Below are 26,006 nucleotides of genomic sequence, written 5' to 3' on the forward strand. Positions count from 1 at the left end.
GGGTCTATAGGCAAAATGCCACAGCTTTGACAAGTGCCACCCTGTTAAACCTCCTTCGGTCAGATGATTCTCCGTCATTTCTTGTTCTGCTTCATAAAGCAGCTTTTTTTTTGTTATTGCTTTTTAAAGCAAAGCCTTCTTCTCACTTGACTGCCACTTTATGTTCCTGGCTAAATTAATGTTAGTATTTGCACACACACACACACACACACACACACACTTCCATCCTCCTTTTCGTGGTTGCCTTCCCCCTGCCTGCCCTCCCTGTGTGATTCTTTTTTTTTTTTTTGTGTAACCATCAGTGTAACCTCTTTTCAGTCTTCAGGATAAGACTCTCACACACAGCCACAAATTCTTCACACACACAAACACACACACACACACACCCAGATCCCCCCGCTGCGTCGCCTTCTGAGCTGCTGGCCGCTAGGTGTTTGTTATCTGAACACGAACACTGTTTGACACTGTAACAAAAATGGCGTGCGATTGGCATCAGAGGCAAAACCAACAGTCTGTTCGAATCAGCGCTGTCCTTAACTGATGAAATTTTAAAGCTATTTCTGTGTGAACTCATGTTTGTAATAGATGTGGTTTAATGACATGTAGTGCTAGAATGCGACCAGGTCTTCTCACAGAAATCTCTCTGTTGTAGTTTGACCTAGATAGCGCTCACTGTGCAGTGCTAGATACAGTATATGGTCTCTGTCCTTCACCATATGTTTGTAGGCCTCTATGCTTTATTGATGCTTCGATTGATCCTATTCTGTTGATGACACATGACACAACAGTGCAACATATTGGCAGTCTTGACAGGCAGAATGCCCATTCATCTCTCTTTGTTTCTGCCATGCATACATCAAATATATAGATCAAATGTGATAAAGCAGTGTATTGATGCTGCAGCCTCAGCTGCAGCTTGTAGCTTCTTCCAGCTTGGGATCCTATGCAGACGTATTATCAATCATCCCTATATGTGCAAGAGGGTCAACGGGTGTGTGAGTTTTTGTGTGTGTTTACAGGCAAGCGCAGAGAAGATACCAGCCTTTCAGTCGTGCTAATGGTTCCCTTGACAACACAGCAGTGGCCACACATCGTCTTGGCTGTAGGGTTAAAGCACGTACCAGAAAGGCACACAAACGGGCTCGCACATGCACACACTGAAATCGGCTGTCATGATAAAAGGAGCCGGCTGGTCTCTGCGCCTTTTCTGCCCCACTCCCCCGTCCCTGCTCTGTTTCTGCGAAGGCAGAATTTACATGTGGTTCACTCAGACCAACACACACACACGCACAAACCCTGCTGTTCACACACAGCATCTTCGCCTGTCCCCTTCCCACCGCCTTCTACGCGTGTGTCTCCGTGTGTCATGTCAGTCCTCCATCACTCAGCCGCTCATTGAGCTGTCAACGTCTGGCCCCTGCTGCGTAGAGGGCACACCTACCCAGACCTCCCATCTCCGCTCGTCTTATCCTTTTCTTTTCTCCTCTCACCTTTTTACCTCTGCTTTCACAAGACACTCCTTCACCTCTGTGCGTGTGCGCATGCGTGCATGTGTGTGTGAGTGCGTGTACACCTGGTGTGAGCGGGGAATCTAGCCTCAGAGATTTGAATAAATAAGAGCAGCGTAAAGGCCAAAAAGAGGAGAGATTTGGAGCGGTAATCCTTCCCCAGCTTACCCCAGCACAACGTCCTCGCGCCTGCACCCTTATCCCCATCTCAGCATCTCCTTCCATCCACCTCTTCTCTCATTCCATTTCTTTACGTCCCTCGCCAACAAGAGAGAGGCTATCTCAGCGGCTGTGTCAGCGATCGCCATCTCGTCCCACCTCCCTCTCCCTCTTTCTCTATGTTTTCCCAGAGGAGAGTCTGGGGCATAAAGGGAAGAACAAGCCTGGCAAAATCTTTTCAAAAAACCAGCGGGGATTGGGCTCTCAGCTTTGAATCCAGACAGATAAAGCTAATGGCAGAAGTGGGCGACAGGCAGAGAGCTGTGTGTATATGTGCGCGAGCATAGCTTCAATTGAGGCCAGCTATAGAAATGTAGCTTCTTTAAACCCCTTTGCTGGCTGACTCTCTCTCTGAATGTGCAGGGGTGTGTGCAGGGGAAGTTCCAAGAGAGGCTGGCCGGGGCACTGCAGTGTCTTAAAACGCTTTCGTTGCCAGCTGAATCCCTCTTAAAGTGAGAGTGTTTGCCGCTGTATAAGTGTGTTCAGCTAGGCGATCAATACATCCGAGGCCTACAGTAAATTTCAGTGTCTTTGACGCTGCAGGGTGTGTGTGCAGGTAAAATTTTGTTAGCCCTTGCCTCTGGAGCCACGGCACGGCTGCTGTAGTTGTCAGGAGCCGCGTCGTCGTTAGCACCGTGGCCGCTGGTGTTTCTGCGGCGCTGACATTTAGCGCTGAAGTCTGACACACACACCCACAGACAGACAGAGCGCTTGCTTTCTCATGCATTTTATATTGCCGCTCCATATTGTTTGTCTGCCACCTCATAGCAACTCGTTTGCCACTTTTCAGCTGAGAACTGACACTCACACATATACGTCCACACACACACAATCACACACACCGAGTTATTATCTCCTGGAACAATACTAATAGATGCATGTACTGCTGTGAGCAAACAGTTTGTGCCTCTGCTGCCAACAGAGTGGGAGGGTGAATGCTTGCCAAGTCTCCTCTACCATGAGCCTCCTCTCCTCTCCTCTCCTCTCCTCTGGCCACCTTTCTTTGCCTCCCCTTTCTGTATTTTCTTTCTCTACTTCCTCTGAATACTCATCCCATGAGCTGAGCTACATCCTCCTGTTCTCTCTCTCATCGCAATAAACTCCCATTAGACGAGTACCTCTGTAGGCCTTCCACGTTTCTTATCACTGCCGTGTGATACCACCTACTGGATTCACTTTTTTGTTTTGTGGCAGTAATCCCTCATGTTTACACAAAAACGGCACATCGCCAATTGTGGCTCGCTACACGGGTTGAAGTTATTTTACTTCAGCAGCCGCAAAAAAAAGCTAATTGATGGACAAACACGCGGCGGCTCGCACATATACGTCTTTGATGTGTCTGGTTGTGTTTAATTAGCTGCAGTGAGGGACAAGAGAGCGGTGAGGGAAGAAGAGCAGTGTAACTGGCTGCCTAATTATCGGCTCCCCCGTTGGGCAGGTGCTCTTATATCAGGCCGCTGAGGTCGCGCTCAGCTTGGGGCCACGCGGCGCCTCTGATTCACCTCTTATTGAAAAGTTCCCGGGTCAGCAATGCCTAACTCGGCCATGAAAACAATTATTGTTCAAAGAACAATCCTCCCTGATGCCCGCATCACGACATTAACATGTGGTGATGATGGATCTGTCCTGACCCTGAACAATCAGTTGATTATAATTATGTTGTCAGGGAATTCAATCAACCCAATTTCTTTCATGCAGCAGAGCATTAAGGCCTTGTTTACTTTAAAAGTTCCAGCTTCCATTTAATTAACTACAGCCTCATATTCATCATTTCTTCTTCTGCCTCCAGTGACTTACTTTTTAGCTTGTCCCAGTGCAGCTCTAGAGGGTCTCACAGAGTTAGTTAGTGTTGTCTGATATAAATAAGCAGCTGCTCAATTTAAAGACTCTTTGCTGTCTGTTTTCTGGGATGGCTTTGATCAGTTTTTATGTTAGACTGGTACTGGTTCACCTGCAGTGAGTCCTACACAAGCCATTTCACGTAGATGGCGTGCAGTCACACATCTGTTCTTCAAGCATTTTCACAAGACCGAATCCCGACCAAAGACGAGACCAAACACCACAGGGCGCCGGACAACAATAACTGCTGTATGTACTGGAAATGAACAGGATTTTTTTTTCTACTTGTACAGTACAAATGTAAACAAGTATATCCCCTACACCACACACAAATCCACAAACAGACCACTTCACAGCACTTGTGCTCGTCTTTTCCTCTTCATGCTGAAGTCCAGCGGGATTCATTTGAAGTCAGAATTGAACGGAAAATGAATGAGCTCAATGTTTACAGTCTTATTGTTTCAGTGCTGCCTTAGATCTGCCAACAAACCCACATCCTTTTCGTTTAAGTAAGGACTGTATTTTAAAGGAGCACTTCTGGAGACACCATTTATTTGGGATCCATTAAAAACTTGTGGCTGGGATCAGCGCCTGGACCCGATACCTCGTAAAAAAACAGCTTTTGAGCTTATTACCCCTCCCTTCCTCTTTATCCTGGACTTGCGTCTACATTTTATTCCACTTAGATTAAGTAAATAAAGCCTGACAAATTTCCAAACGTCCCCTTAAATACTCAAAATTCAAGTGGGGGCAAACAGACTCCATTACCTACAGTGCAGTGCGGCTCTGCTTGTCCACTGCAGACAGAGGTTGTCTATTGATTTGTTTGATCTTTAAAAATCCTTGCTGACCCAACTGCACGCACGCATTCAAACACACACACAGCAGTTTGCTGCAGCAGCTGAATAATTCTGCCGCCACATGAAAACCGCGCTTCAACCCCGTGGATGCTCTTCGCAGCTTGTCAGGGCTTTCATCTCGACGTCGCTTTCATGTGCCATTCTGTGCTCAGCGGTGCGCGTTCTCTCAGCAAGTCTTTGACATTAGCACACTGCTTGTCATCTCGAGGTCCGCATCGGTGTAAATTGACGATCCTACACTTATTGCAGAACAAATACCGAGCTCCCCTTAATGTGCCAGATAGGTTTCTCGCTTCTCTTTCTTTCCTACCTGTACTGCTCTTTGGTCCTCATCCTTACCCTTCGTCTCCCTTTCTTCACTCTCCTTTTCTTGCCCACCTCTCTCTCCACGTGTCCCTCTCCATCTTGCACTGCTATCCTCTGACACACTAAATCAAGGTGTCACAGATAATGTGCGGGCCTCACTATCCACCTCAGTTAATTCTCCTACCCTCGTCTGTTTTTTCCTCACTGCCTCCTTTCTTTAATGTCTTGAGCAGTGCAGGAGGCCATTTTGTCACCCCAATTCCACCCCTCCACAATCACCGAAATGTCTACACCCACATGCACTCATTATCATCTTAGAAAAGATGAAATCCCAGAACTCTCCCTGTAACCCCCCAGACTCACCCTGCTTTTCTCATGTAATTTTAGTCTCCGGGTTGGTTAAAAAAAGCTTTCTTTTTCCTCGCTGCTTTCCTTAGACTGCACATGCAGCATAGAAGCAGAGATTTTCTTATCTGCACACACTGCGTTTGCCACTTTCTGTGTCTTTCTTGGACTCCGCATTTGCATGGGAACATGCAGAAGTGCCATGGAATCTACAAAACCAGTGCGGGAAATCACATCTGTGCACCCTCTTTAGTAGGGGAGGCTGTACATGAGAACGTAGATGGAAACGGCTGAATGGCTGAGGAAATGAAAGGCAGGGAGGCAGCTTTCACACACTGCAGTAAACTGCATGTTCTACAACATACACATACTGCTGTTTCTGTGGCTAGGTGATAAGAATTTTGAAGCTGTGATGTTGTCAGAGGATTAATTCACTGTTTTTCCATCCCTGACCTTATTAAGATATTATTTTTTTTATTTATAATTGTGCATAACAAAACCTGGCTTCAGCTGCAGCAGCCTCTCACTGCACTTAAACAGAGCTCAAACCAGCATTCAGTGAAAGCAGCAGAAATTGATATTTTCAGAAGAACATACGTACGTCTTTGATGTCATGGTTTTCCTTTGTCAGCACAGTTGCCTGATTGCACTCTGTTTAAGGCCATTAATATGTTGCGAAGATTTTATTTAACAAAAGCAGAATCTGGAAGCTTGTGCCTATTTCAGTGAGAAAGAAACATACAGCATTGAATTGTCTGTCACACTGTCTGGATTGAAAAGGCCGCATTTAAGGCATTTTAACTGTGTGGCTTTGGGTATTTATTCTATTAGTGTGTTTTTGTATTTCTGTGTTCGTGAGTGAACAAGGGCTCTTCCTGAGCACAGTATCCTTGGTGATGCTGCGCCTGTGATCATGATTTCTCTTCAGGCTGTAAATCTCAACAAAAGCAGTGAAATTAATGGTCAATGGCTTCATTTTTCTCTGTGTGTACGTGCATGCTTTTGTGCGAGTGTGCGCGCGCCCGTGCCTTTATTTGTTTGCACCTTCACAAAAACCTCAGCACACCCACCCCGCTCCTCACATGTGCCTCACCCCCCTCGTTCGCTGCTGTCACTGGATTTGATTTAGTACGCACACCTCGGCCTCAACTACTGGACAGGATCATAAAAGTAAGGCTTCAACGTCGCTGGCCGCTAAGAAAACAGAGATGTTTTTCACCCACCAAAAAGGCAATAAACTGTCTCACAGGAGTAACACACTCGAGTGGTCCCCTGTATGGCAAGAATAGCTCACACAACCCACCCGCCATTCAGTCTCAGTTTTAGCAACAGAATCTGTGTTGATAGTTGACCACGGTATACATTCAATAAAATCTGTTGGCACGCACCTTTTCAACAGCCTCGACCACACTGGGCTCAATGCCAGCAGTATACTGTGCTGAAAATTCTTCTTCTGCCTCTGTTGACCCCAGTAGCAACAAATCATACCACCAGCTGGTCACTGAATATGGCTATTTGCATCGGTTTTCACACGGTCAACGTCAGATGCACCAGCAAACATCAACCAGCCTTCACCATTTCCTCCAGTCCACCAACACCTTCTGCACCTTTACCATCTCCATTTACGTTTCTTACTGCTCCGGAAATAAACCTGTAAAATACACTGTGTATAAAATGTATTCTCAGGAAATATTTATTTAAGTAGCAAAGATGCCAAATATTAACTGTCTTTTGTCATAATGAGCACGGCATCACTCCCTGCACGGACGATGTGCTGTCTCCACCTTTTGACTCCGCATCCCGTCCAGTCCCTCTATTTGACATTAGGACCAAACAACTCTCTGGCCCTGACTAATGTTGACTCACAAGGCAGCACGCTCCCAGGCCTGCTTAGAATAGCCTCCTGTCTGCTCCACTAGCACACTGGCTAGTGCTCACACAAAAATCCTACCACGTGCACTGTGTAGCACACATGCCTCGCTGAAACTAGGGATGCGGATTTTGCAATCGAGCCCTGGCTACAGTATGCTAATTACAATTAATCAATAATCAATTAAAAGCTTAGAAAATACAAGTGCATTCAAAACACAATTAAAGCAATTGACATCGGCTATTATCGCGACATGATAAATTACGTGTTTGAATCATAATAATGCAACCGTTAAAAATCATAGTGATATTCAGCAAATAATGAAACAAAGTCCCAACATTAAACATGATTATGCATAACTTACAGGCTTTTCTCAAAAGTATTAATCACATCGAAGTCAACATGTGAAATTCATATCAGTGGAATGGGCCTCCTAAAGGAAATGCATGTGTTCAGCAGAAAAAGCTAATGGGCTGATGAGCACCTTTTTTTTCCTTGCTGTTGCTGTATATAGAGGACCCATTTGTGCCAAATGCTGATCACAGGCTCTCATCAAAGATGGCGCAATTATCTGAAGTGTTCAGCCAAATAAACAACATATTTCTTTTATCTTTTGATGAAGTTGTGATCAAATTTTTAACGGAGATTGATTGTTGGCCAATTAATCGTTTGAAATCCCAGCATTAATGCTTTTATATACATTTCAGGAGACACTGATTAGAACGGTGTAAAATGTAGCCTCTTTGACAGAAACAGAAAATGTTTCACAAGTGAACATTGTCTTTGCTGCACTGAGAAGACTGAGTGAGGGGCTTTGGTTAATAAATGGCTGATGCAATTGAGATTGCAGTGCCTATTGGTCTAGGTCTTTTTAATGGAACAACATTTTATTACAGCCATCTTCTGCGCCTCGGTGCATAGTAATTTACAATGAGAGAAAAAAAATCTAATTAAGAGATTGCATCAAAATAATTGGGTTTCAAAAAGTCCTACAAACCCTTTTAAGTTGAGAATGAGCTCCTTTCTTAAACTGAATGGGGAAACAAAGTGCCGCTGGTTCCAGCGTCCTCCTGATCACGCTGAAAACACATACACATGCACGTGGCTGCACTGTGGCAGTTATCGTCCCTGCAGTTCCATTCGAGCTGACCTCTTGATCCTCCCATCCTCTCTGCCTTCATATTCACCCGTCTCTCTTCCTCAAGTACCCCCAGTGGTCCAGTCCATTACTGGTATCAGCACTTCTTATCTGCTGCACTGTGCTATGGCAACATCACACTCTATCTCCCCCACCACCACCACACCCCTTGTGTTGCAGTCCAGGCCATTCACCAATCATGCTGGAGCCATGATGGCCAGACTATATATCCCCCATTCCATCTGTAGCTGGCACTCTTGCATCACATTTGCTCTGCTTACTCCTTTCCTAAGCGCCTTTGCTCTGTCTCCCCCGCTCTCCTCTCTCTCGCTGCTGTGCGCTCCCCTCTGTTAGCAGCTCCAGCACATCTATTTCTCTCATTTTCATTTTATTTTAATCAATTTATTTTCACCTCCATCTGTTTCTTTGTCTTGTTTTCTGTTTTTTGTTTCTTCTTTCTCCCTCCCTACTTATCTTTTCATCTGTGAGCCTGATTCTACCATAATTCCCTTTTGCTTCTCCTTCACCTCTCACTTCTTATATCTTTTTCTTCTAGTGTCCCAGAAACACTTGTACTATGCACACTTTTCCAGGCCTGCAACATTTCTACGTATGTCTTTTTTTTTTTGTTTTTTTCATTGCTGTCTACTCTTTGCTTCATACATAAATCTGCTCCCTAACTGTTTCTCTGTTTTAAATTTTTCACTTTTGCTTGTTCCATAATACCTTCTTTCTAGCAACCTGCCCTCCATTCTTTCCCAAGTGTCTTTCCTACATCTCTTTTTCTGTACCACGTTATCTTCTATCCTTCCCTTCCCTCCCTCCCTCCCCAGGCTCTGTGAGCTGTGGGTAAATAGGTACGTCTAGCCTTGCTTCCTCTTTCAAATAGCTTCATGATTGCTAATGAAGCACAGACAGAAGGAAAAAAAGCATCATGCGGAGGAGGAAAGGAGTGTTTCCCATGGAGACAGGCCCTTCAGTAGCTGGCTAGCTGATTGGCTGATTGATGACCCTGTAGCCATGTTGACTGATTACTATGAAGGAGCCTGTTATACCACAGTACAGATTAATAAGTGACCACATAACACAACATAGATGCCCACCATAGTGAGGCAAAGGAAGAATGGCCAAGCTTACAGTAGAACTCCATACCCCAGCTTAATGCTTAATACAGTGCTTTCATCTGTTCATACAACTGCTCTCAATCCATCTAACGTATTTACACTATCAATTTAGATATGACATAACTCATACCTGTTTGTGTTCACTTGTTTGAGTGTTCCTCTCACTTGCTTCACATTAGAGACAATTGGGAAACCGCTGCTTGGTTTTGCAGAGCTATGCTATCTAAACAATTACATTTAACGGGAGTGGGAGACAAAGGCATGCTGCCTGGGATATTAGTCAGTGTAGTGACAAGTGGTCAGTACAGTATGAAATTGGCATTTTCTTTTTTTTTTTTAGGAGCGTCTTTATTGGAAAGTTGCTAATAGAGAGGCAGACACAATCGAACCGCTGACATACAGTTATGTATACACCTCAACCATTTGGCTACCCTGGCATCCCAAAATGGCCATGCTAAATGTGACGCCTGTTCTCGCTCTCTCACACACTTTTTCCTCACGCTCCCTCTGTTCTCCTTGTCACGTTTTACCTCTCCTGCACCGTGCGGCTCCTACACCCTCCTTGTTTTGATGCAACCCCACGCAAACGCAGCTGGCACAAGAAACACACACATACATGGACAAACGCAGACAGACTCGCGTGTCTGATCTATGTAGCTCATTCTTACACCTGCAGAAAAGGCTCAATATTTAAAGTGCAGGCTGAGTCATCAACAGACATGGCAAGGCGGAGGATAGCGAGAGCTGTAGTTGTTTTGATCAAGTCTGATTGTTGCCCAAGTGACCAGTTGTGACAGCCCTGGTACACTGCAGTAGGTTATTTTTACCCCTATTCGATGGCAGATATTAGAGGATGGTAAAATTCTCTTTTTGGGTTAATAGACACTGATGCAGTCGTGACCACTTGTTGTATAACCACACCTATATCTGTCCCTAAAATGCTCTTATTGTTTTGCAGAATAGAGATGGATGAAAAAGTTTAACACTCTCTCAGGACGTCTGTCTGGCCGCTACTGTCTTTATGCCAGATGTCCTTGGTCCCTGAGATCACACACAGAGGAAGAAAATTTTATGCTTTCTTTTTTATTTGATTAAATTAGTTTTCTCTGTGCTATAGTTTTTCTGCTGCTCTGCTTGATTTTACTTCAGACGTACTCCCCCCATTGAGATCATCATATCCACCACAGCCTCGTAATATAGCACAGTGTTAGAGGACGTTTATATTATACATTTACAACACATGTGCTCTTACTCGACAACATATGTGTTTCCAAGCACAAATATCATCTGAAACAGCTATGTGTAAAAAAAAAAAAAAAAAAAAAAAAAGGCTCTCTCTCCCTCTTCTGCTGTCCTCTTTAACCTTCCATCTTTTACTCTATCTAGCTCACTCTCTCCCTCTTTTTGTCACTTCCTAATTTCTCAGAGCTGGACTGTCACCCTCACAAACACACAGATCACAGGCTCTCAGCTCACCGCTACACTCTTTTCATGGTGCGCTATGTGAGCCTCGCTCTCGCCTTTCCCTTCTAACAATCTCACTGTTCTACCTCGGTCTCAAATGTTGAAACACTACTGTGTTGGAAAGGTGAACCCTGATATCGTCCTCGTGGCCCTCACAGGTAGTCTCCATTTGCTGCTCTTAATACAGATGTGGTTAATGGTATTGTGTAAACTGTGTTGTCACCTATACTACTAGGCCGCAGGTTTGGCTGCATGCACAGGTCTGTGGCTGTGGACTTGATAACGTCATGCATGTCCAGAGGCTGTTTTTTTTTCTTTTATAAATACAAGTTAATGAGAAGGGAGTATCCACAGTGGCCATGATGATTATGGTCCACACACCTTTAAATCTTTTGTCATGTTCTTTGTCATATCTCACCCACAAGTTGCCCACGTTATTATGTTTTCTGCTATGTGCTCCTAAGGTAGTTCACATCACCTTTCTTTCTCTTTTACAATTTAAATTAACCAGTGTGCTTGAGTTACTGTCCCCCATCAAGTGAGAGGAGAGAGAGTTGTAGTAGAAAGGACGGTGTTGCTTGGTCTGCAGTCCCACATACTGTGGTTACATACCTCCTAACCACTGTGTATGTTGTATGTTGTCTTTCTTCGTTAGGCAGAGAACTGTGAGGCTATATTGTGATTGAGAGGGGTGATACTGTCAAAGATGAAAAATGCACAGTTAACAGCGAGACCCGAATGCATTTGTCACTATAAAAAGCCCCCATACTGATTGATGAAGGCACAACAGCTGGCAATGCAATGAAAAGTGAAATGAGGATATATATTTTTTGGCAAAGTGCAAGACAGTCTTAACACCCAAACAGTATTTCACCTTAATTTATCACCTTTTTCACTCATTAGATACATGATTAATAATAGCAGTTTGTAATGTGGGAAATGAGCTAGGTAACACAATCAGCTTGCATTGTTGAAAGGCATCATGTAATGAACATTTCAATTAACATTAGATGTAATGATCGCACTGCTATACTTGTCGCTGGAAATACCATTGCTTCATCTTTTAACATCTTAATGCATTCGCAGAACTCAAGAACTTAGATTAAATACATGCTTTTGATCAGCCACACCTCGATGAAGCGCCATGACACACACTGGTGGCGTACAATAAAAACTGAACAAACTCTTCAATTACATATAAAGAATATAATAACAGGAGGTGTTGAGAGATTTAAAAAAAGCACCATCCACTTCTGCACTGTGATTCATTCTGCCTGAGTCATTCAGCACACGTAGGGTTAAAGTATAGCTGCAGCGTCTTACTGCAGTGTCTAAAGCATTTGGCTGATCGTTACAGTATACGCCAGGAGAAGAAGCAAAGGGGAAAAAACATCTCTCTCTAATACTTCCTTTTTTCTTCCAAAAATCCTTTTTATTGCATTTTATAACATTTGGCACAGTACAAATTCTTGGTGCTTTTACAAGATAAACCTGTAAAGATCAACATTGACCTTTTTTCTGGTTTTTTGTTAAAGAAAGTCTTCTCAGTATAAATATTTTTTCTTATCACTGCATTCTTTGTAGCATGGTGTAAAAATCACACAGAATGCCCCTTTTTAAAACAAGACTACCCTCATTTGTCAAAGTCAAGACAGCATCTTAAACAACTCATTGTTTTAAATAGAAGTTACAAGTTAGAAAATAGTTTCAATTTCTTTTTAATATATGTTTCTCTATCACCAGCCCATGGTAGTTTCAATTTGTCCATATATATATTTATTTATAAGCATGTACAACAAGAAATCATCAGTCTTTTTAAGTTTGCACTCTGTACAAAAAAGTAGTTCCTGTCCTTTTTTCGTTGTGCATTCTATTGCATGATTTTATGAGGAAATGACGAAGGGGGGCCTGGGACAGGGTTGGGTGGGAGCTAGGGACCTAGGGAAAGGAGTTGGATCCTTTTGGGGGGCCTTTTTAAATCTGAGTCTCCTGTACCTTCTCCTTGGTGTGAGTTTTTATGACAAAGGGCTCAGCCATTGCTGTGATGGTGCTGGGCAAGGTTCGAGGCAAAGAGTTCCCCACATTGTTTTCTGTCCATTTAGCCCCATGGCCAGTTGGTTTATAGGTGTTGTATTTGGGCTTTAGAGTGCTGTAGTCCACCTTATGAGGGCTGTAGTCCATTTTGTGCGGACTGTAATCAAGTTTAGGTCTCTGACTATGTGGACTAAAGTCAGACTTGAAGGCGCTGTAATCCGTTTTGTGGGGGCTGAAGTCAGTCTTGAAGGCGCTGTAATCAGTTGCAGTCTTATGGGGGGTGTAATGGTCCTTCGGTTTGTAGGTACTGTCAGTTTTAGATCTCTGGACGCTGTAGTCTGTTTTGGGTTTAGGCTGAGTGCTATAGTCAGGTTTAAATGGGCTGTAGTCAGGTTTAGGTCTTGGATGAGTGCCAAAGTCGGGCTTGAATGGACTGTATTCAGCCTTAGGTTTATGCTGTGTGTTGTAGTCCGATTTTAATGGGCTGTAGTCATGTTTAGGTTTTGGTTGGGTGCTGTAATCTCGTTTGAATGGACTGAAGTCAGTTTTCTGCCTAGGGTGAGTGCTGTAATCAGGTTTGAAGGGGCTGTAGTCTGTTTTAGTTTTTGGGTGAGTGCCAAAATCTGGTTTGAATGGGCTGTATTCTGCTTTCGGTTTGTGAGTGCTGTAGTCCTGTCTAAATGGGCTATAGTCAGGCTTTGGTCTATGAAGGCTAAAATCTGGTGTAGATTTGTGAGTGCTGTAATCTGGGATGAATTTGTGGCTACTGAAGTCCATATTTGGCTTATATGTGGTATACTCAGCCTTCGGCTTATGAAGGGTGAAATCAGGCTGGGGTTTGTATTCGGCCTTGGGTTTGTGAAAGCTGTAGTCAGTCTTGTGGCTGATAAAGTCCAGTTTGTGTATGCTGTTATGGTCCCGGATTTCAGGCAATGTGAGTGCCGTCTCTTGAGCTGCAGACGCTGGTGGTGGAAGGTCCTCTTCATCCACCTGGATAATCTCCACCGTGCGGGCAGCTGCCACTGTGCTCCTCTGCTGGTGGCGCTTTCTCAATTTGTAGAAGGCGATGAGCATGACAGCAGCCAGCAGCGTCACTGCCACAAAGCAACCTATTATGATTTTAGTGGTCTTCATCACTTCATCAAGGCTAGGGCCCTTGCCTGGCTTAGCAGTGGGACCTTGTGGTCCTGGAACCACAGATGTCTTAGCTGCGCCTGGTGGGCTATCGGTGCTTTGCAACAGCACAGTTGGTGTGGAGATGAAAACTGGCTGAAAGACGGAAGGAGAGGCAGTTGTAGTTGTTGTCCCTAGGCCTACCCCTCCTCCTCCAGCTACTCCAGCCCCTGCAGCAGCAGCTGTGCTTGTGGTGGTTTTAGTTTTGGGCATCTCGGTGGTTGGCCCCAAGACCTCCACAGTCACTGTGGTAAAGTAACTCAAGTTGGATGTATTAAGCTCAGCTGCACTCACATTGAGGTAGGCCGAGGCGTTGGAGTTCCCAGCTGCATTGGACACCATGCAGGTGTAAGTGCCCGTGTCTGCTGCCAGGACATTTGAGAAATTAAGGGTACCATCATTGAGCACTGATATTCTCGGGTGACCAGAGGCATGTGTCAGGATAGTCCCATTGGGTAGGAGCCAGCGTACTGAAGACATTGGGGCTGTGCGACAGCGAAGCTCAGCCACTCGCCCTGCTGAGATGTTCAAATCCCTCGGTGCATCAGCAATGAATGGTGCAGAGCACTGGATCGCAGCGCCCTCACCTCTGTCCACCTCAACCAACTGTCGACCTCTCATGCTGGCAGGTGAGTGACAGCGTCCACAGCAAGTTGAGTTAGTAGGGATGTACTCCCTTAGCCAGCGTGCTAACCATACAGCCTCACAGCCACAGTTCCAAGGGTTATGGTGGAGATGCAGCTCCACTAGGTACCTGAGCGGGGAGAACAGATCATGTGGCACAGCGCTCAGATTATTATGGGCGAGATTAAGCTCCACCAATGAAGATAAGTCGTCAAAAGCATTGCGCTCTATCACTGTGATTTGTGAGTTCATCACCCATAGCTTTTTCAGGGAACGCATGCCTTTGAAGGAGCCTGGCTTTATCTCAGGGAAGTGATTTTCAGAGATCTCCAGCTCCTCTAGGCCCTTGAGGGGACTCAGGTTTGGCATATCACCCTTTATGTTGCACATGCCCAGGTTGAGGTATTTGAGGTTTTGTAGGCCCTCAAAAGCTCCTTCTGAGATGTACTCCAGTTTACGTAACTCTCCCAGGTCCAGTCGCATGAGGGAGGGCACCCGGTTGAAGGCGTAGGAGGGGATACTTTCAATGGGGTTGTTCCTCAGCCACAGTTCTCTTAGTTTAGACAAGTACTCAAAGGCCCCACTGGGCACCACCGTCAACCGGTTGTCAAACAGCTCCAGTGTGTTGAGGCTGGTAAGTCCATTGAACGCGCCCACCTCAATCTGCCGTATGGCATTTCGCCCAAGCTGGAGCACCTCAAGGTGGTGCAGGTGGCGGAAGGAGTCAGCCTGCACCGCCTCGATGGCGTTTTCCATTAGATTGAGGTGTCGCGTGTTGGCAGGAATGCCAGGGGGCACACGGGTGAGGCCACGTCGGGTGCACACCACCTTCCCCTGCTGATTACTGCAGGAACACTGCGGTGGACAGCCCTGGGGTCCCTGAGACACCGCCGCCCCCGCCAAGGCCAGGGAGGCGCTGCTCCACACTCGCGCCATCAGGAAGACTACACAGAGCAGGGCGGCTTTCCTGGCACGATGCACAGCTACCCGCCCCAGGAGACTCATGATGTGGCACGTTCATAATTCAGCATCATCTGGGGGGGAGGTTGGGGGGTGTTGGGGGATGGTGTTTGGGGACTTCGGGGACAGGGGAAGTAGCTGGTTTGCTGGTAGTACTGTTAAGGGGACCAGAGTAACAAGGTTAAGGGAACTGAAGAGGACAAGAGAAGAATCTGGTTTCTGGGTGCTTGCTGAGGGGAAAGAGGGCTTGACCTATCCTCAATTAAGCAATACTTTTATTTCCATGAACTGTGCTCAGGGACAGAAAGAGAGGGGAGGGTATAGAGGGCTGGCTTTTCTGAAACGTGTGTATGAGAAGGACATGATGGTAAATTAAGCAACCAAAAACCGTATTACAAGACAGAAGGGAGGGTAGGGTGTTACAAATTGATGCAAAGAGGGGTTGAAACGCTAGACACCTACCTCAAGTTATTATTACAGGTCCTTGAACTGAGATATATAGCTTCCCTCCTGTTTGCAACCAGAAAGAGCTGTGGTATTCACATCAGATGTATGTATATCCCAAGAGCAGCAAAGAAAGCCTTTTTATATTTGCTCTGTCAAAACAGGTATCAATGCCAAAGAGCTTAACCAGAGCTATTTTGTAAATCCACACATCCAAAGAGAAAGGTTCGAAGGCCCTTTTGAGTGTTTTTTCTCTCCCTTTCCTTGTTGATTGGAAAAAAAGAAAAAGAAAAAAAAAGATTGCAGATAGGAATCCAGTCAGGCTCCCAAAGCAGCAGTGCTCCCTTGCTCGCTTCTTGCTGTCGGCTCCTCTTCTCTTGCTTGTCCTTGGAATCCGACAGTTGATCCCCCTGCTAGACACCTTACCCAGGTCTCCATAGCACAGGCGACCACACAAACACACATGCACAATTTTTTGTGCACCAAAAGCCAAGACCGAAAGGACGAAAAGAGGGAGGTAGGTGGGGGTGGGATTGAAGAAGGTTGAATGAAAATTCCACAGTCCTTTCCAATGTTCTTTGCCTTTTGTTTGTGCCGGCGAGGAGGGTAGATTGACAAACCAGGATAAAAACAGACCCCCCTCCTCTCCGTATTCCTCTGTTCACTTTTTAGTGGTCAATCAGTTGGTCGGTTGGTCAGTCTGACAGCCCTTCACCCTCTCTCACTCTCTTCCCCTTGCTCCCCCACTCAATGTGGCGTCGTGTACACTTGGATCTTCTTCTTTTTTTTTTTCTTTTTCTTTTTTGCTCCGGGAATGCTCGGTGGGGCTTGAAAAGGCTAGGCGACGCACACTGCCTTCATTAGCTTTTTCCTCCTCTTAACTAGCCACACGCTCCATCCTCGGCAGCCGCGGCGGCGACAGCAGCGATTGCAAACGCACACACACCATCCCTGCGAAGCACACAGCAGCAGTAGCGAGCACACACAGCAGCAGCTGCAGCCTGCCTCCCTTGCACTTCCCAATAATCCGTCAATTTCTTCAGCAAGGGAGTGGGGTGGGGGATGGAAGGGGGTGCTGGGAGGAGTGGGGTTGTTGTAGCTGGGTTGATCGAGGTGGGTTAGAGGGAGGAGGGGTGGTGCGCAGTTTCTCTTTGCTCTCTCCGGCTTGTTTCTCTTTTCTTTTTTCTTCTTGTTTTCCAGTTCTTTTTTTTCTCCCTCCTCTCCTCGTGGTGATCAGCACCCCCTCGCTAATGCAGCGTCCGACTGGGGAGAGGAGCAGGACAGGGAAGGCAAGCGCTGGCTGAGCGCGCGGCTTACAGGCGTGACGTTAACAGTAGCGTCGATGTGGAAAGGATCCGTTGTAGCAGCAAAAGAGAGAGCGTGCGCCGGCTTGGATCCCTCTCTCTCTCTCTCTCTCTCTCTCTCACTTTCACTCTCTCTCTCTCGCTCTCCCTGCCTCCCTCCTGCTCTCTCTGCAGTGTCCTAAGGTAGTTGGGTGAGCTCAAAGCACTCAGACCTTTTTAGAGATCTACCTCTTCAAAAACCAGTTTGCTCCTGCTGTCCTCCACTCTCTTTTTTTCTAATGCTCACAGTCTCTTGTTCTGTGGCTTTCTGGGGCTTTGTATGGCTTAGGGGAATAGACAGGCTGTCCAAGCAAAAGGCAGAGATGGACAGTGGCATCCCCACAGCAACCAGATTTTAACCCCCTCCTCCCTGGCAATAATCCAGCCATTCCAACGAGTCTGGCAAAGCTTCCCAGCATTGCTGTGGTGGGAAAGGCAGGCAGATGGGACACTGTTTCTCTCACTCTCTCGCTTCCTCTCGCTCTCGTGATGCCCCTCTCTCTTTCTCTTCTCTGCTCTCTCGCTTTATCTTTGATTTTTTTTCACTTTATCTCCCTTTGCTCTCACTCTTTTCGTTTTGTCCTTCAGTGGAAAATAGAGGAACATGAATGGACTGCTGACGCATCCTGCTCGGAGCAGTGCTTTGGTTTGATGCAGTGTGTTTTTGTGCATTAACTCACCCCCCCGACTCCAATCCCACCCTCCTCACTGTCTTTCCTCATTCTTCGTCCGTCACTGTGTCACTTTTCTTCATCTTTGGCTGGCTTACTCTTTCTTTACTTTCTCCAACAAGTTCGCATTTTCATCCATTTTTGTCACTGGTTTATTGTGTTTGTCACCAAATCCCCTCTTTAGTTTTGTTTGTGGGTTATCAGGACATTAAGTGCGATTTTAGCCATATCCATCTTGATCTGTCTCCTCAGTGCAATGGAACTAAAAGTTTAGGATTGCAAGAATTTGACGAGGTTACTTTAGTAGCATCCATTAGATTGAGATTTAAGAAGTGGGTTGTTAAAGTGACATAGTTTATTCCTTTTAATACTGAAAAGTACAATATATAAAAAGACAGCAATATTTTCTGCTCTGTGTCTGCACCTTTTGTCTTTTTTTCCACTCTCCAGCCCCCCTCCATCATGTATGCCTTTGCAGGTAGTTAGAGCAGTCTAAACAGGCAGGCCTTAACCCTCAATTTGAGCACAAACTGTCGCCTCAAGAAGCACACAACCATAAAGGTCATGTTGAGGAAGGCGAACAGGAGAAAACAAGACATGCTTTACCTTCCTGCCGCAGGAGAAAAGGCAAAACCAACACACCCTACTGTCCCATCACCCCTCTATCTCCAATGATTTGTACGAGCCTTATGTCCATTAAACTAGGAAGCAGTGTGGATAATTGATGGTTGGTAAAGCTAGCTGTGACAGTGCTGCTAGGTGTGTGTGTGTTGTGTCTGTGCTAGAGAGTAAGCGTGTGAAAGAGAGAGGGTGGAGAGAAAGCACGCCAGCTAGAAAAGGTCACACTGCCTGTAGCGCAGTACGTTATTCCCACCGGCACAGGAGTATAGAGCCAACTCCTATATTATACACACACATACACACACACACACGCAGACTTTCTCCTTGACTTCACTGCAGTTGAATACGAATGGGCTTCAATGAAGCACATGTAACAGTGAGGTGGCAGCCACAGGAGTATAGGGGGGATTTTCCTTTGTTAAGAAAAAGGCCATTTCCTTTCCTTTCCACAGGGATTCCCTAGCACCGCAACCGTGTGGAGGGTGATATCAAAGGTGCACTGCACTACGGCATCCTCGTCACTGCATTGTGTGAGCAAGTGAAAACACGAGATACTGCAGGCGTATATTCAAACAGGCATCAAAAAGCAGGTTGTAATACAAATGCAGGATGTGCGGCAGATGCTCTGCTCAAAACAGCATCAACATTTCATTGATCTGTTGTCAGTTAAGCCAGCTGCAAATGAAGGCTTGTGCTCCTCAGTGTGATTATTGATGACAAAAATCAGATGTAGTACAGTGCACATACTGGCACAGATAGCTTTGGTTGTCTGTCAGATGGTGCCTGTGAACTGTTCTGCAGGTGTGGTGTGCCACCATTTGATGAGCAAGTGACCCAGAATGAGTTCAGGTTGTGTTATACTCACCTAGCACAGTTCATCCCAGACTATTATGTACCCAAAATCATCCATTGACCCATAATATACCAATGCTGCCAGGGTAGCTCTCTCATTTCGGCCCTCACCCTGTTTATTTCTCCCTTTTCTTTCTTTTCTATTCCCATTCTATTTTTGTCTGTCAGTGGACGGTCTGCTTTCTCACCACTGATGGAGTCTGGGTCATGGCCTGCCAAACTCTGTGATGCTCCACTGACCAAATGTGGTCAACCCCTTGCGTTTATAGTTTGATCCTGGCCTGGAATGGCCAACATGGCTTGAATGTCAGCCAAAGTCTGTGATCACGACAAGGTTTTCTCAAGGTCCAGCGTGGGTGTCTGTGTGTGTGTGTGTGTGCGCGCGTGTGTGTGTGTAGCTCACACTAGCATTCCTGACATTGGCACAGAGGTAAACCAGAAAAGCCTTTTCCAAGCTTAATGGCTTTTTTTGGTGTTGTACCTGAATTCCACATTGATTTTGATTTGGTGGTTCAGGCCAATGCTGAACTTGCAAACCTGGCTAAACTGCATCATTTGGAGTGTGTTTCGATGTTTGGGTTATGCCAGTATATCCAACCACTGTCTTGACAAGAAGAGGGTTGTCAGGCCTTACCTCCAGGACTCGCTGACGGATGACAGCTTGATGAGCTGTCAGATTTGTGGGACCTTCATGCGGTCATGCCAGCCCCATGCCCCTGCTGTGCGACCTCTGCCCTCCCTGTTGCACCCAAGGCTTTATGGAGCCACCCCCTCTGCACCAGGCCAGGAGGACACTGGGTGTAGTTTGGGGGTACCGCACGACCTACTTTGGTGCAGCTTGTCCGCCAGTCAGCCAGCATGTTCAGCGGGTATATGCAAACACTACAGAACCCATCCCCTGAGGTGAATGCTAGCAAATCTGGGCTGCGGCCAGTCACATGTAGGTCAGCAGCCTGTGAGTGTTCGCATGTGTGTGCGTGTCAGTAGTTCCATTTGGGTAAATGGCCTGCAGTATGGTATAGCAGCAATGACGATCAGAGTTCAGGAATCTACAGCTGAATGATAGATCTAATGGTAGTGTCAGTGCCTCCATCATTGTCAGGATCAAGGATTTACAGTATGAGCCCTTTGGCAATCCACATACGGTTTTCTGTTTGTGTGTGTGTGTGTGTGTGTGTGTGTGTGTGTGTGTGTGTGTGTGTGTGTGTGTGTGTGTGTGTGTGTGTGTGTGTGTGTGTGTATGTGTGTGTGTTTCTAGACCAGATAACTGGGTAAAAATTCATGTTTGGATCAGTGGTGAAGGTTAGGGTTAGGCAAGTAGTGGCTATGGTCATGGTTAGAGTTTGGGTAAGTCACCAGGAAATGAAAGTGAGTCTATGTAGTCCCAAAAGTGACCTAAGTAAACTTGCGTGTGTGTGTATATAAGAGAGATTTTCTCAAGGAGACAACAGGCACACTATTTTTAGGCTTGTCTTGTTTTGAGAGCTATTATAAATTGTATGCATTTGTGTGTGTGTGCATGTGAGGGAGCAAGCATGTCCTCTACGTATCCAGCAGTGTCCCAGTGGCCGACTGCATACCAGTGCCCATTGCTATCATAAACCACTTTCTCCAGACCACCGTACTTAAACGTGTGTACACACAGCAGCACACACAGACACCCCAAACTCTCTGATGCTGACCTTGAGGTAAAGGACCTGCTACTAGACACTTCCTTTCCCATTTTCATTTCAATTTCCAGGAATTAATTCTGCAAGAGATTATGTGTAACACACACACACACACACACACACACACACACACACACACACACACACACACTGACAGGCACAGGCTTGCTGCTATCAGTGTCCCAGTAAAGGCTTAAACTGCTTGGTAGGGATTTTTTCTGTTCATCATTTTTCTCATCTCACACACACACACACACACACACACACACACACACACACACACACCAATCATATGCCAGTGTATCAAGAGATTATAATGGCAATAGGATATATTAGTGGCTTCGCTATGCCCAGTTGTTGTTTTTATCCCGACACCTGCTCAGTCTTGCTAGTCTGCTTTCGCTGACCTTGTGTGGCCTCGACTCACAGCACACTAATGTGGAAAAGATTTTTATCCTATATGAACATCCAATGGCAGCTTAATTTAATGCATTTCGGTGCCACTTTTATTCAGAGCAACTTGTGGAGTTTGGTCCGACAAACAGTCAAGCAATAAAGATCGTTTGATGTTGAGTATTTTTGCTTTAAATGTAGTTGTCTGTTTTTGTTTTTCGTCTCCTCTTAATCTTTTTCCTACTGTGGCTGTTTTTCCTGCTATGTTTTTGGCTCCTGAGTATAGTATAAATCGTAGTATAAATCTGAGCTGCAGACAAACATTTCATTTTCAGCCAGGCATTAATTTAGAAGCATTCTGTAATTCTGCAGTGTTGTGGTTTCTATAATTTGTTATTGCTAAACATTTTCCAGAAGGTTTGGTGTGTTTTATGCATCAGGGTTTCTGTGAGAAAAAATTGGTGCCAGTCCACATGTCCTGGGAGATTTCAATGTCTTGGACAAACGGGAGAATTTCCAGTTGAATATTATCTCCGTTTATGGACCCTATTTTAACATGTTTTTGTGTGTTAATGTTTATAATTGGGACAACAACTTTTGGAAATGGCCCAGTATTGACCGAAAGTGCTGCAGTGGTTTTGCCACTGACGGACTCATTGTTTTTGTTTTTCTGAATATCTGATAAAATAATGGAAAGGATCCCTACAGGGGTTGCCTTTTGTTGAAGAGTAAGATCCTTTTTATTTAACCAGAAACAGCCGTTTTATTGCTCTCTCCAAAGCCAGTCATTTTATCATTGTGTAGCGAACTTCTTTTAAACTCGTCAGAAACTAAATAACACCTACCAAAACCTTCTTGGTTCATCTTTCCACTGAGTCACCAACTCTGGTTTGGCCAAAACAAACCCTTAATTCACTGAGTTAGATGTGAAAATGTCAGGAGAGGAGCAAGGGGGGGGGGGGGGGGGGGGGGTGCGGCATCAGGGAAGCAGCGTGGGAAAACAGCAGATAGAGCCAGAATATTTTCACATCCTACCCCAGAATTATTTTCACTGGACATTATGACCAAACAGATTTAAATATGTCGGATTTACACAGATTTTCTCGTTAGAGAAACGGTAATTCACTGGATAACAGAAGCTTTGTTATGCATGTTTGTAATCCTGAAGGTTTGGTTAGTGAGGTCCTATTTCTCAGTTTTTGTGACATAATAACAGCTTCTGACAATCCTCCTTATCAGGGATAAATTATCGACCCACATAGATGTTCATAATAATAGGCTCTGAATCCAAGACAATGCCTGACAAAGCACTAGTGCCAAAACAGTGCACTAGCTCCAACAAATTTAAGATCTGACATTTATATTTATAAAATTTGTGGAGTACAAAAATCTGCTGACAAATTGTATTCAGGAGTTCGCCTTTATTGACATTTATTAAAAAAAGAAAAAAAAGAAAAATCAGAATCTCAAAATTGAAAAGTGAATACCTATCCAACACAGAAATAGGCAAATATTTGGGTCCAGCCCATTTCCTTCTTGACCCTGTTCTTCCTTCTTCCTTCTTCCTTCCTTCTCCTTCTAGGCCTTTTCTCATTTTTGTTGTTGTTCTCGCCCTTTTTCTTTTTTCTCCCCTCACCTTTTTTTTTTACTCTTGTCGTGCTTTTTCCCCTCTTTCCTTTCTTTTGCTTTCTCTTCCTCTGTCCTTCCCTCTGTCTTCTTGTCCTTACTCTTCTCCTCTATATTGCCACTTCCTACAGTGCTCCTCTGGTCTGCTATTTGCAGGCCAGTCTCAAGTTAATTGTGTTTGCTCATTCAGCGTATGTTTTCGTGTGTGTGTGACAGAGTGTGCGCTCTCAAATGAGGGCAATATCAGGCCACGGCAACTGAAGGCGCAGAGTAAAAGATGAGCATTTTCACTCCTCTTTTTTTTTTTTTCTCTCATCCTGTGTTATTCAGTGTTTGAGCTTCGCTAGCAGCCATTGTCTCCAGACTAATGGGCTTCATTATGTTGAGCTGTGTTCAAACTGGCTGCCAGAGCAGGGATTAGCCCTAGCGCCGTGTTAGCTGGAAGCAGAAGAAAGATACAAGTAGGTTAGCACTGTTAACCCAATCAGCATGAGCCAAGATCGCTAGATAGGAGGAGATGCTTCATGCATATTTAGAAATAGGGGTGTTTTTACTTTTGTCTCTTAAACTTTAACATTTTGAAACTCGTTTTCACCGATTGCTGCAACATTTGCTACTAAGAATGGCATTTCTAATATTCCTTAAAAACACTTTATTTCATTGTGCCAAGCATGTGATTTAAAGTCTTTTATGTGTTTTATCTTTATATTTTTCTCACCGTATACTAGTGCTAGGATGTCTTGCCCTGGCCATGCCATTGGTCAGCTCGCCTCATTAGTATTCATGGAGCATCCCTGTATGTGCGTTCATCACAATGTTGCCTTGCCAACTGCCAGGCTGTAGGAAATGGATGTCTCATTCTCTGAGCAATGTGAAGGTAAAAACATAGTAATTCACCACAGAGAGAGCAGCTAAATCTCCGAGACTTTTAGCTGCTTGGGAGCATAGATGCCGTCTTCATTCAGATCCACCCTCCCTCTCCTTTTGCTTTTATGTCCTTGGCTTGGTCAAAACAAAATTCCTAACGACTGAGTTGTTTACTCTGCAACATTAGTCCCATGTTGGGCTTTTGCATTACTTTTGTAGTCTCAGTTCACAAAATTGTTTTTATAGAACAGAATGGGAGTCCAGAGAGTGATTTATTGTGCATAATAACATATGCTTTGTCTTGTCTTGCCTTGATACTGGTACTATCGGCTAGATTTTTGTGTATCCTTTTGTACAATGCTGCTAGAAGAAACTGAATCAAACATGTCGCACTTGTAAAAGCTTTTAGTTTGCTTCTAAAAAATCTATCGATATGGAATCCCTACTTGTATTCCATCTTAAACCACCATGCCAGCTCCAAATTGGTGAATTGACTCTACTTTCTCCCAGATCTTTTATTATACCCAAAGTGGCTGCCTTTTCTTTCCTCGCCCACTATGATGCCTTGACCTTCAGATACCCCCCCTCCCTAAAATCGCAGTCACAATTACCTTCTTTGCAGTGTTATTTCTGTGAGACCGTTAATTCTAGAATCTCCATCATGCTTCATGTAGGGGAGGATTAGCCCAACTGAGGCCTGTTACCACACAGACCCAGGGATAAGAGAAAAGAATGAAAGAGCTTTTCCTCCTTTTAAATCCACCTGGCCACACCCAGATTATGGCAGCTCTGTCTAGCAGATAGAGAATTTTGTCTGTGCGTGCCAATAATCTTTGTTTTCCACTTCCGTGTGTGTGTGTGTTTGTAAGCCTATTCATCTATCTTGCTGCGTATTTTGCCTTGTGCCAGACATCTTAGTACAGACGGCACGCAATATTGCAAACTGCTTTCCAATGACTTGAGTGTTCTAATATGCTTCCAATTTGGATTTATTACTGATAGCTCCCTTTCTTCCTTATCTGTGTTCAAAATAAATATCTAATCCCCAATGCGAGCATAAAACACACAATATTCAAGTATGTTTTAAGGAGGTATAAAGGGTCATGAAGTAACATTTTACTTGTATATGCTGCATAGAAAGGTAGGAGTTTATATGTGTGCGTGTACAGAAGATGCATTTTGTGTGCCTGTTCTCTATTCCGACTACTCGCCTCCCTGCCAGTTATTTTTCCTGTGTAATATCCGCTGTCTCTCTGCCTCCATTTTTTTTTTTTTTTTTCCCCCATACTGGGGATTTGTGAAGCCAAGCTAAGTGTGTCTAATCTATGAGCGCAGCCAGCACAGCGTCAAACGTTGGGTGCCGATGTACCTGCAGCTTCCAACAATACGACACTTCAGCAGCTGTCCACCCAAGCAGGTAGGAGACAATGCAGGATAGGGAGGGCTGGAGGTTGAGAAACAGACACCCGAGTGGACGTTGACATCATTGCGTAACGACTATGGAAAAGACTCGAGACGGAAGTAATGTGAGAAAAAGCATACGTTTTGGATAAGGGCAAGAGAAAAGAAAGATGGAAATGGAATATGGGTCGAAGGAAAAGGTATCCGCCGCCTCCCCCCTCCTCCTTAACTCTAAACCCAGCGTGACCTTGCTTAAATGTGTTTTCCGTAGCAGTGCAATCAGGGATATCCCCCGGAGGTAGGCTGCGGCTGGGGGCCAGCAGGGTCCCAGCTATGAAAGGAAGGGGGGGGAAAAGCAGCAGGCAGCACTTTCTAAATTGAAGTCAATAACACAGCAGTCCATTCTATCAGAGCCAGTCCTCCCACACAGTCCGCTTACAGTCACTAAGGAGAGCTGAGGGTAGGATGTCGATTGAGTTCTTCAAAGTACCGCTACGCATGTCAACATGTGTTTGCGTGGGTGAACGCACACGAGGGGAAATAGTGGTGTCGGGGAAGAGAGGCGTGGCACCAACACTGAACACCTCATAAACTTGCACTTGTTTCAAGAGACATGACAGTCACTTTTATTCTCCTCGGCACGTGTATGTGTGG

General features: G+C 45.1%; 2 protein-coding genes across 2 annotated transcripts in view; one reads left to right on the forward strand and one right to left on the reverse strand.

Annotated features, from left to right (window-relative positions):
- snd1 (staphylococcal nuclease and tudor domain containing 1) overlaps window positions 1–26,006 on the forward strand; it is a 165,756-nt gene that overhangs the window by 60,992 nt on the left and 78,758 nt on the right. The gene's annotated exons all lie outside the window — the stretch shown is intronic.
- lrrc4.1 (leucine rich repeat containing 4.1) lies at window positions 12,582–15,512 on the reverse strand. The gene has a single exon (XM_041963790.1). The coding sequence runs from the start codon at window positions 15,507–15,509 to the stop codon at window positions 12,648–12,650; it is 2,862 nt and encodes a 953-aa protein (XP_041819724.1). The 5' UTR covers window positions 15,510–15,512; the 3' UTR covers window positions 12,582–12,647.

The sequence above is a fragment of the Chelmon rostratus genome, chromosome 22 (assembly GCF_017976325.1).
Source record: "Chelmon rostratus isolate fCheRos1 chromosome 22, fCheRos1.pri, whole genome shotgun sequence".
Classification (NCBI taxonomy): domain Eukaryota; kingdom Metazoa; phylum Chordata; class Actinopteri; order Chaetodontiformes; family Chaetodontidae; genus Chelmon; species Chelmon rostratus.

What these genes read in the sequence shown, in the direction of transcription:
- lrrc4.1 (XM_041963790.1), bottom strand. Translation starts at nt 15,509, where the DNA reads ATGAGTCTCCTGGGGCGGGTAGCTGTGCATCGTGCCAGGAAAGCCGCC.